A 12,248-nucleotide genomic window follows, 5' to 3' on the forward strand; every position below is an offset into this window, starting at 1 on the left:
GGAGTGTTTAAAATGTTACATCGACTTCAGTACTCCTACAGTGAGCAATATCTTTTTATTAAGTTTTGTTTAGGGTTGTGTTGTAAAAAGATGTTAAGAGAGAGAAAGAGGTTAAAGAGAAAACTTTGACATCCTCGCTGAATTTGATGGATGATATGCAAGTACTTAGAAATTGCATGTGTGGTCCAAAAGTAATTCAAATTAAAATTGTTGAAATCATGGGTTCCGGTTTAGTTATATCATGAACCAACAATTACACTTATTTGATTATCTAATTATTGGATTGGTGGACATTTATTGGACGGTTTAAAATGAAAAATATAAAAGGGTCCTATTTCGACAACCAAGTGCCCACTAATCAAAGGCTAAGATTGCTCAATCAATCTCATTTTGGGACTGTGACTAGGCGACAATTAATTCCACAGCATGGCAGGTTTAATTTACGTTGATGTAGGCCACGTGTCTAACTTGAGCGCCTATGTATCTAACCTCCCTACTCTTTCAAAGTATCCCATAACTCCCTGATGGTAGAAGCTCGCTTTTCCTTCCCTTTTCTTCTACTTTTACTTTTTTCTTCTCAACATAGTTTAAATAGATATAAAAGGTCACAAGTTCAAGCGTCCCTAATTCATATCATTTTATAAGTGTGTTGGACCAAGCCACGCTTGCACATAAGAATCTACTCACAAGCAAGCCTAGGCATCTCACTTCTAGTCTTGGGTTGGGGTCAAGCCTAGATGTTGGGCCCATTTAGCAAAGGTCAAGCTCGAGATGACCCCTACTCGACCTATTGCCAACCCTTGGTGGGGCCCATTACTCCAATGGACCCACATGAACACACTCTAACACAAAATCAATCTAGTCCACTCATCAAGAAGGTAGATGCATTGTTTTAAATAGCTTTGCTATGTAGCATGTAGCATACACTATGTGACGTAGCTTAGCCTTAATATTGTATAGCTCATGAAAATAGCTTAAGTCGTGTAGCCCATGCAAAATACTAATTTTTCATACACTACACGCTACATAGCCTATGGTATATGCTACATAGCTTACATTACAAGTTATTTTTCACTAAAACATTCAAATCAATTGATGTTTTCAATGATTTATTGCATTTTATTTTTATTTTTTTGTAATAAAAAAGTAGTCAATTCTTTCAATGATTATACTAAAATAATATTAGTAACCATATTAAATCAATTAGGTTGCTCTTCCTTTACCTTTAAACTTAATCTTTATTTATTTTCCTATTATTTTAGGTTGTCTTTGGTTGCACAAAATGTCATTAAATTTCATTATTAATCGAACTAATTTGGTGCCAAATATCATATCATGATATTTGGCACAACCAAGCACAACCCTAGCTAATTAAAATTTTAGAAGCAGCTTGTAGGTTATGCTACATGCTATATAGCTTAAGCCTCATGTTTCAGAGGGGTGAATACTAGGCTGCACACTAACTATTGCTTAAAACACTGGTCATGCATATATGATAAAATGGGTAGTCAAAAGAAAATTACCGAACACCCATACACAACATGCATGTATAAGTTAACTAGTAGGTAGACCAGCCTGAATTTTCAGCCAATGCATGTTCATGGTGGGCACCACCAGATGAACAGCCCACTTTGTTGGCAAGTGAAAGGTAAAGCCCTCCCTCACACGAGAATCTATTACAAGTTCAAGAGATGTTGATACATATATTGGTTGTATGAGTTGAAAGAGCTTTTTATGCCTTTCTAATGCATAAAACACAGAGAAAGTGAACGTACAAGAATCTAGAAATGTTTGCAAGGATGTTCTGAGAAATATTTATTATACCATACCACGCAGAGAGAGTGAATGCATAAGAATCCAGAAAGGTTTGCAAGGATGTTCTAACAGTGTTTTAAATAGCGGTAGCGTGTTGCATAACTTTCAACCCTCTGTAGCTTGTAGCGTTAATAGTGCAGTGTGTAGCGTGAGCTACAAGGTACTTCTATTTTTAAATTTTAAATAAAAAAATAATAAATAGTAAGGAAAAAACAAAATATATATACATACGCCTAATAAAAATTTTGAAGAATAAGCATTTTCAAAATAATGCACATCCACACACACACACACACCTCACTGGGCCCCATGTGTGCCACACCATAGAAAACAATGAATATCCACATATATACACAACCCATAGTGAGCTCCACATGGGCCAAACCATAGAAAACAATGCATACCACCCATACAAACACCACCTAAAAAAATGAAATGAAAAAATTGCATACCAACCCTATCCTACAAATATTGCATGGTAACTGACATTTTGATATTACAAAATGAAAAAAAAAAAAAAAAAAAAAAAATCCAAAATAACTAACAAAACTTCATTCTAAATGAAAATGAACTCATTGTGCAAGAACATACCTCTTAGTTTTACAAGCTCAAGAAGAGATTTAATCAATCAAAACTCTGAAATTTACAATTTCGTGGTCGTACAAATGCGGACAGGGGGAAATTTGATTTCTCCTTTGTTTCAGCTCCAATGTTCTTTAAAACACAGCAAATAGACCTTGCAAGCTCCAATGATTGGCCGAAATATCCCCTTCAATGGCCTTCTGGATTGCTAGATTCAAAGAAGTGGAGGAGAAGTTGCATTGGAGGCTGGGGTTTGAAAGAGGGGTTTTCAAAAACCCTCTTTTGAACTCTTTTCTTTTAAATTTTAAGTTTTTAAGATATCTTTATGGTGTGAATTCAACACACGTTTTAATAATAATTAAAAAAAGCACCATTGTTTAAAGTTAGTAACAATAAAGTAATTTTGGTATCAATTTTACATTATATGATTTTTTTTATAACATGAGTTTGACAGCCTTTCAAATACATAAAACATATATACATATATAAGTGCATTGTAGTGCTACAACCCCTGTAGCGTACACTACAAGGGATTTGTACTATTTGAGTACACTACGCTATGTAGCACACTAGTCACAATTACTTGAGAATTTGGATTACTATATTAACCAAAACCAGAGAGGATACTATGAATTAAACAATCACAGTGGGTGTAAATTGCATATAATGTATAAGCCTAAAAGAGAAGTAAATTGTGGTTTTTCCACCAAATTGTGCATTCAACATGCTTTCCTAACATGATCTTCTGCTGATGGCATGGCCCCTTATATACATATCTACAACAATAAATACCAAACAATAAAAAGGCAGAAAGCAATGCATCTCAAATGGTACCTTCCCCAAGCATAACGCATATAAGTTTAGTACAAACAATGTACCCATCTTAATATGTAATAGATGATTTAGAACAATGCAAGCATAGTTAAGAGAAAATTGAAATGTAGATTATCCTGATGAACTCAAAATTTCCTTTACTTTATTAATTAATTTTCTGTTGGTAAATGACTTACATAAAAAATATGAAGGTCAGCATGCACAACAGTGATGACATCATTGACATTGTGTGACTTGGCTGTCTCTTCAAGAATTCTTAAACGGCCCTTGTTTACGTCAATTGCATACACGATACCTACATCATGACAAGGCATTAGTGAAAGAGCTTTGCTAAGCCCACACACATGTTAAAGGTAGCCCATGTACACACCAGGTGTACCAGCATGCAAATAGGAATGAGATACAACCTACCCATCAGAGGGCTACCTCTACATAGATGCCCTGGGCCAAGTATCAGGTTAGTCCACTAGTCAGGCGGGCAATAGTTCACGATACAAATTTATGGCCGATAAAAACTAGGCTGAAGTTTTCTAACCCATCACCTATTTCTGATATAGTGGTCCACCTGGACCAGATTTATTTTTGAGTAAGAACAACAATCCTGTCACACCCGCTTAATGAAAGTGTACCTTTCTGCCATCGTAGAATGTATGATGGTGTGTAAATGGTATGCCTTGTACACAGGTATGGCTCATAAAGCTATGAATGAAATGTTCAAATGCTATATTCACATATAGATAAGAATTACAGGATCCTGTGCATCAGGACAGGATTAGTGACCTGATGCAGGCAATCCATACAGGTGAAGCCCACGGTCCCCAGATCTAGATTGCTGACCAAATAGGCCTATGAAATCAAATATAAGCAATAAAAACGAATCGACTCAGTTTCGGTCATGACCAAGTTGATGTGATTTCAGTCCTGAACAAGCAACTATTTTGGATAGTTTTAGCAGGTTTTGGCCCTTCACTCATCTTAGACGGACCAAAAGCAAGAAGACTCGATTTCGACATGAAACAAGGAATAAAAATTTAAAGCATGGATGGGCCCCATTGTGGATGGTGAATCCAAAAATCATTCAGACTTGATGAGTCCAGATGTCCAATATGTCACCTTTTTTCTTGACTGATGCGGCATCATCTTCTTTCTACCCATAAAATTTAATTTGGGATTTATTTTAATTTAGATGAGTCTAGATGTCCAATAAAATTTAAGTTATTTATTTTAATTAGGATATTTGTATTTGGGATTTTTGAGGAATGCCCATCCATGGGAGGGCCCTTCCCTTTCCATCTACAGTCCTTGACCATTACCATTTCATGGGACCTCTTATATGACATAGCACATCAGGAGTTTGGACGTTATACACATCTTAATGCATTGAGAGATTCAGGACTCAATAATTCCTCACCCATCCAATACGGAGGATCGGATTTCATTGAAGATCACCTTGGCCTCTCAAACGTGATGCCATGAATAGAGTATCTCCTCCAGGCGCAACACAACAGTCAACAATGGTCTCTCCAGGTTGTGGATCCACAACAGACACCACCAAACTTGTTAGGAAATATATACTTACCAGAAGCCCCAAATCCCAACACAATTGAGCTGAAAGATGAATATAGGAAGTCACTCCTAGATTTTCACGAGGAAAAGCAGACAAAAGTAATCCCAAAGACAATGAACTACAATTTCTAGCAGATTAATCTAATTGACTTAGACATGCAAGGCGCTGTAAGAAATGACACTAGCATCTTATGTGGCAGCCAAGGCAAACTCAACATGCAGACAGATCATTCAACATGGTAATATGATATTATTAATAGCAGAAAAAGGACCGCCAAACAACCACATGTTACTTGATGAAGACTGCATTTGGGCCAAACAAATCTCCATTGTGGATTTTCCTATGTCCCATGATCAAACCATCCAAAGGCCTAGACTTTTTTGCACATCACACAAGGGTCAACGTTTTTTACCCCAGAAGACTGATCATAGTCGCCTGGAGAGTGGGCCACCATCGTGGGTCCCTCATGAAGATTCCTCTGACTGAGTCTCCTAGCTCAAGATTGTCATTAGATTTTCTCCTAGTTTTTACTTATCGAAATAATTTTATAGTCTCACTTGCTATTTCCGTCACTTATGTATTGGCCCACTTTGGAGGTATCAAGCAATGTTGGAATAACATGAAATTGGCCATGTTTGAAAGCTTCTTGAATTAGATAGCTCTCCAATGATTCCAAGATCACATAATTTTGATATTGTTTGAGTTACCACCAATTTTGTGGACAACATACAAGAATGACATGATTTCAGCAGTCCTATTGGGATTTCTTCTTTGCTTGGGTGTTAGATTAAATTATATTGGTTGCTTCTTTTAGATGTTATTTCCTATTGGTTGAAAGTTTAGTAGCTTATTTCTCAATATATGTTGATATTAGGATGATTTTCTATTGGTTAAAGACTTAAGAGTAGAATATGATTGAATCTTATCGGTTGGAAGTTATGTGGCATGTTGAAATTTATGATTAAAAACAACCCTCAATGCAAGAGAGAGGGGGTTTTTGTTTTTTGTTTTTTTGTTTTTTTATTCGTTTTTTTTTTTTTAATTTTAAATATCCAAGTATTATTGAAGAAAGAAAAGGTGACCAATCTAATTTCTTTTATTTTGGAACATGGTTTTCCCCATTGGAAATTCATGGAAAGCATGTTTTAGTTACTCGACTTTCCTCACGTGAAGTATGTTCTTCTTCATTGTTGCATTCTTGAGCGGCTACCCAACTGGGCCATTTGGGACTGCACCACATGTGCAAGACATTTGTGATGGGTGGACCCATTGTCATTTAACCATATGAGATAGGCTACACACACACATATGAAAATAGTAGTCAGCTGAAAGAACTCACTCTCCATTGTGTAAGTAAGTATGTAGCTTAACTGATAGTTAAAGAGCTTGAATTTTTGGCCTAATGATCTAACCTGTGGGTCCCACCTGAAATACAACTAGAAGATCCTACACACGTGGTCGTGCATTGATGGGCATGTAGAGCTACTATACCCGAATACTCATATATGCTCAATGTACCATGTTAAACATGTACATGATACGGGCATTAGTACTCAATACTCTAGGATACTTGTGGTGAATGTCTTGCCAAAATCCTATTTTGTTAAGCTGTCATCATCATCATCTAAGCCTTATCCCATATTGGGGTTAGAGCTGCTACACATTTTGTTATGTTGTTCCACTCTACTTGAAACGTCAGATTTTCACATGGGGTGCTATAAAGGCCGTTTCGGGGCTGTAAAGGCCGTTACGTAAAGGTGGCGGTGGCAACCATTACACGTTACGGGGTCGTAACGGCCGTAACAGCTGTTATAGAAAAAAATGACCTGTAATTGCCGTTAACAGCACGTTACATCCCCTAGAAAGCCCATAATAGCCCCGCAATGGTCTATTACAGGACATATACAGGTTTTTCATACTTTTTAATCAACATTATGGGGCAGATATAGGTTTTTTAGGAGTTTTTTCAATTTTAAAGAGAGGGGGAGAGAGAGAGAGAGAGAGAGAGAGAGAGAGAGAGAGAGAGAGAGAGAGAGAGAGACCGTAACAGCTATTACAGGGCCGTAACAGTCGTTATGCCTCATATCGTGAAGGTAACAGTGGTGGCTGTTATGGTTACCGTTAGGGAACACCTCATTTTCTGGATTCACCAGTAAAAGATGTGGCAAAAGCTTGACACCGGCTATCAAGCTAATGCAACCCTCCTTTATACAAGCCTGGGACAAGCAACGGGAGCACAAAACTTCCTTTGGAGGATTTTATTAGTTCATGTAAGTGAAAAAGGAAATACAAAAAAATATATTACCCGCTAAAGCATTGAAACTTTCACATATGAACAGCACCAAAGAAATTAAGATTGTCCAAACCAAACATCTTAATATTACCCAACAAATATGCCTAATACATGTCTACAGAAATAAGTAGTGAATGGTTGTCTTGGCACATGCCCAACACCCATCTAATAGGTTCCTAACATACATATGCTGAACACCAGTCTGATAGGTTCCTAATACCATTGAGACTTTTAAAAGGCAAGCATAGTTGAGAGCAATGTTACAAAACCGGACCTGGATGTTAACGGAGTTGACCTGTCTTTGAGGAGAACCACTTTAATACTCTGGCTAAGTTTGATACATAGGCATTAAAAAAAGATAAAACGGCATACAAAGTAACTCAAATTGAACTGTCTAAATTGTGAATCCAAGTGTAGATGGATTATAAATAAGAAGTTACACTGACTTGCAAAGGAAGGCCCGCAAGGACATGGAGGTAGTAAGAAAAGACTTGACCCATGGTCTAACTGAAGGTCTAAGCCTGAATGGCGGAACAGAGTTCATGGAGCAAACCCCAACAGATTGGTGATGACAACGACTAACTTGATTACTTAAGCATCTGATTTTGTAGCCATTTAGTGGATGGAAGAATGGAAATGACCAATGGTCCTCATTAAGCAAATAAGGGTCCATGAATCCAAGTTTAGATTCTTTGAACCAGCACTGATGTTTAGTCCACAGCTTATCTACACTGAATCCTACAATATGGACGGTTAAGCCGCGTCTAAGTATGCCACGTATACACTTTTCAAATGCCTGTATATCGACCATTGCATTCTCCCATGTATCAAATGACTCCCCATCTTTTTGTCCTGTTTGACAGGCGGAGAATTGGATGGTTGTATAGAGACAGAGAAAGGAGAGGACAGAGAAAGAGGAAAAAAGAAAGAACAAAAAAGAGACATGCTGGTACATCCAATTTTCTTTTCTTGTTTGTGCTACACACCCAAATACCCGTGCAGCCCTGCCCATCTGAATACAGACATATGTGCCACTGCAACAAAGGTGTGTGACATCCTTGTTTTCAATATGGTGGACAGTGGGCCACACTATTTTCAATCTTCTGGTAACAGTCATTGACTTTTTTTTTTTAATGGAGGAGAGAGGAGATAAACAGACCAAGAAGGTCACACAAAACTGCCCAGGTCGAATGGTTCCAATTAAGGACTAAAAAATCTCAAAAACCTAGTTGGTTTTGTTCTAAAAACGGGTATCATATGAAATCAGATCGCCATAGCAGACATCTCCAGTCTAAAACTAGTGTGATTGTCCAGTCCAATCTAGATTTTAAAGCAGTCTTAGAGGGTCCTTGTAATTGATGATCAGAGCTTGTAAACAATTCAGGATGAAGTGCAGTGTGTACCTGGCATGAGGGGTTGCATTAGTCTATTTCATGCGTCCCCAATCTACATTGAGGCACTAAATTAATGTTTTGGCTTATAAAAATTGATTACATCTTTTGCTGGTACAAAGAATGGTTTACCTTTAGTTTCATATTAAGTAGTTAAAATCTGATGCTCTCATAGCACACAACTTATAGTGCATTGACTTGCATTTATACCCATGGATCAATTGATTTGGACACTCCATTAGGTTTAGCCCACAGTTCATGGGTCACATTGAAAGATCGTCTGTCAAATGATCATAACCATCCAAAGTGGCCCTTGCATTTTATGTCGCTCTATTTTTCAAGCCACAACTGGGATGATCAGGATCTTCTGGTTGAGATGAATGTATGGAGGTGTAAATAGACCAACAAATGGATGGCTCAAATTGACGACCAGAGCCATTTAGTATAAGCAATTTGCGCATCTATTTTATAAGCTACTAATTGGATGATTAAAATCATCTAATCGGAGCAAGATTTTCTTAGTGGCCTTTGATGTGTGACCCAAAATTCATTGATTTAATTACCATGCATCCAAATGCCGTGCATGCATAGAACTGAGTGTAGAACTATCCAAAAGAACAAATAAAGAAACACTCCACTCAAATATATATGTGAGGCTGAGGTATGCCTTCGACCAAGTGAAGCATAAGCCTCACATTTTTTAACATCAAAAACAGCCTCGATGACAATTTCTTTCACAACAATGTGTAAGGCATGCACCTTTTAAGACATCACTAGTACCATCACCAAGTCATTCTTAGCCTTGTGCAAGCTATGTGGGTTCTTAATTTACGCATATTTATAAAGCTTCCAGGGGTTACAGAAGTCTTGGGGCATGTTTAGGTCAAGTTTTAGTTTCCTTCCAAAAGTCATTTGTTGAGGAAACATCTGGGCCCCACAGACGACGTCAGCTTTTTGTAACTCTATGCATGTTCCATTTTTCAATAAACTCGAGCAATTGAGAACTGGGAGAAGCAGCCCCTCCAGACGATTTTGTAAAGGAATCATGTCTTTGTATGTTATGAGATATGACATATGCACCAAAATCATGGTTTTAAGAAATGGACGAGTCAGGTGCAACCTGCCCGAGTCAACTCAGACTTAGTCAGACCCAATCTGGTTTAACACCACGAGTCACCCCCAACACAGGCAAGTCAATTCAACCACGATTCAGCTAAGTCATGACTCAACTCAGGGTCGAACAAGTCAGGTCGAGTCACCAAGTCTTTTAACCATGATCAAAATGCATCAATTTATATTTCTATTTCACTGGAAGAGAGTGAGTGTAACGAAGCTTCTTAAAAAAACTTTTAGTGAATATGCGCTTCAGTTTTTTGCACCACGTATAGGCATAGCCTTCAAACCGTATTTTAGAAAAATGGCTGGGGTAGGGTCAGGAAAAAGAACTGACCTGCACTCTCATCCTGAACTGAACATAGACCGTCTTTCAATAATCCTGCTTGTATGCGAAGCAGAAAAAATAAAATAAAATGTTGAACTCATTAGCAAACTTGATAAAACAATTGAAGCAAAAAGTGGTCAATAACGGTGGGGAAGACTTATGATCAGTTGTTTGAAGAATGTTGCATTTCATTCTTAAGAAAAGCTATTAGGGTAACATGAGGAATTGCAAACTCAAATTTCCTTCATTGGGAAAGCCAAAATTCCTTTTCCGATAGACACTAAGGAAAGAATAACTGACTCAAACAACAATGGAAACATTGATGGCAAGGGGCCAATGGTTTTTGGACATGTATCAGAGTGTAAACAGCCCTATGATCTGAGTAAGCTGAAATTGTACCACACTGCCCCAGTCCCATGCATTAACCATGTACTTGGTATTCTTTGTGATGAAGATCAATTTAGTTTGAATTGAATAACCATCCAGACCCTTAAACGGACGAAATATCAAATCCAGTGAAAAGGAAAATAATCTGGCAGGAAAATAAAATATTCAACTTTTTGCTGATTTTTATTGACATGGTTGTCAGCTTTTCTTTTCACTATGGACGAAATGGCGATGTGTCCTTATGGACTAGCACATGTGAACCCATGTCATACATCAAGGTATATCTTCAAAGCACTAACCAAATAGATCCATAAACTATGCAGAAAAAGACATTACCATGTTATTAATATTCTTTAGGTACAGTGGTATGTTATGAGGACCTTATATAAGAGGAAAACCTCAATATATGGAATTCATTGATAAAAAAGGAAAATCATCTTGAAGGAAAATCATCTTGAGAAATTTAAGACTGTGGACCCAACCTTTTAGCCAGCTGTTTTTATGAAAGAAGACCAACCTTGATTTGCAACTTAGACCTCCACGTGCGAATACTGAATTTCAGGACGAAAATACCCCTCCTTTCACGGAAACGGACTGGGGACTCCGCCTGCCACCAGCCAATGGCGGATGGTCGGTGATCTGAGGGCCCCAACATGATGTATTCTCTTCATCCATGCCGTCCATATAGTTTTCCAGATCATTTTATGATATGAGACCAAAAATGAATTATATCCACATCTCAAATGTACCACATTACAGGAAACAGTGTTGAATGAGCGTCGACCATTAAAAACTATTAGGGGGCTCACTGTGATGTTTGTGAGAAATCCTACCCGTCTAAGTTCCTTCATAAGGTCACAAAGACCTGGACGAAGAGCAAAAAAAAATTTCATAATGATCCAAAACTTCTGTAACCCCTAAAAGGGTTTCACTGGTAGACGTTCAATTCCCCACTGCCTTTTACAGTGTGGTCCACTTGATACTTAGATATATCTTATTTTTCATCTCAAGCCTTAATATGACCTCTCTAAATATATGGATGGTTTGGATATAATACAGACCTCATGATGGGACCCACAAAATCAACACAGCAAAAAAAAAAAAAAAACACAGGCTGCCGCGGTGCTACTGTTGAGCAGTCTGGCTACGGTTATCACTACGGTTATAATCCGTAGCTATATGCATCGAAAATTGCAGGATTTTTGGGCAAACACGCTGGACGGTTAAGTGGACCTTTTCGATAATATCGAAAGGTTGTTAATATATCGATGATCTATTGCTACGGTTATAATCCGTAACTATAGGTCTACAATAATTACTCGATATTAGTTATCGATACTATCGATCATATCTCGATATTATCGATGACTTATGCTCGATAATATCGAACATATGTCGATAATATCGAAAATTTATTCATTTTTTGAGTTTTGTTGCTGGGCAATTTGGCATTCATCTTCGATATTATCGCCATATAGTTGATATTATTGACAATCTATGGCTACGGTTATAATCCGTAGCCATAGGTCTGTGGTCATTTTCTCCTCTCTTTTCCCCACAAGTACAATTACTTTATCAACTTTCTTCTTCACACCTGATGTAAAAATAAATAAATCAATCAATCAAAAAAAAAAAAAACAAAAACAAAAGAAAAAAAAAAAAACAACAAAACATTAAGACACTTTGGAGAATGTAACCTTAAAAGGCAATGTAACCTTTAAAAAAATCTAAAAAATAAGGGAAGACTTGCCTATGAATGAGTGAATGAGAAATAAAACTATAAAAGAAAAGGGAAGAAATGAAATGATCTTTATTATTGAATCTTGATCTTCGATGGTTGAACGCTTCAACTTTAAACTTTAAATTTGAAGCTCGATCTTAGATACTCGAATGATGAATCTTCATCTTGGATGGTATTCTTGAATCTTGAATGGTCTT

General features: G+C 37.3%; 1 protein-coding gene and 1 pseudogene across 1 annotated transcript in view; both read right to left on the reverse strand.

Moving 5' to 3' along the window:
- The window catches only part of LOC131255749 (uncharacterized), a 44,782-nt gene extending 39,998 nt beyond the window's left edge, over nucleotides 1-4,784 (reverse strand). The window contains exons 1-2 of the mRNA XM_058256555.1: nucleotides 4,643-4,784; nucleotides 3,408-3,526 (exon numbers count right to left, since the gene is read on the reverse strand). Coding sequence (XP_058112538.1) covers nucleotides 3,408-3,457 — 50 coding nt within the window. The 5' untranslated portion in view covers nucleotides 3,458-3,526; nucleotides 4,643-4,784. The remainder of the gene's footprint in view (nucleotides 1-3,407; nucleotides 3,527-4,642) is intronic.
- The window catches only part of LOC131255176 (uncharacterized), a 164,432-nt pseudogene that overhangs the window by 39,073 nt on the left and 113,111 nt on the right, over nucleotides 1-12,248 (reverse strand).

Source organism: Magnolia sinica, chromosome 9, assembly GCF_029962835.1.
Source record: "Magnolia sinica isolate HGM2019 chromosome 9, MsV1, whole genome shotgun sequence".
Taxonomy (NCBI): Eukaryota; Viridiplantae; Streptophyta; class Magnoliopsida; order Magnoliales; family Magnoliaceae; genus Magnolia; species Magnolia sinica.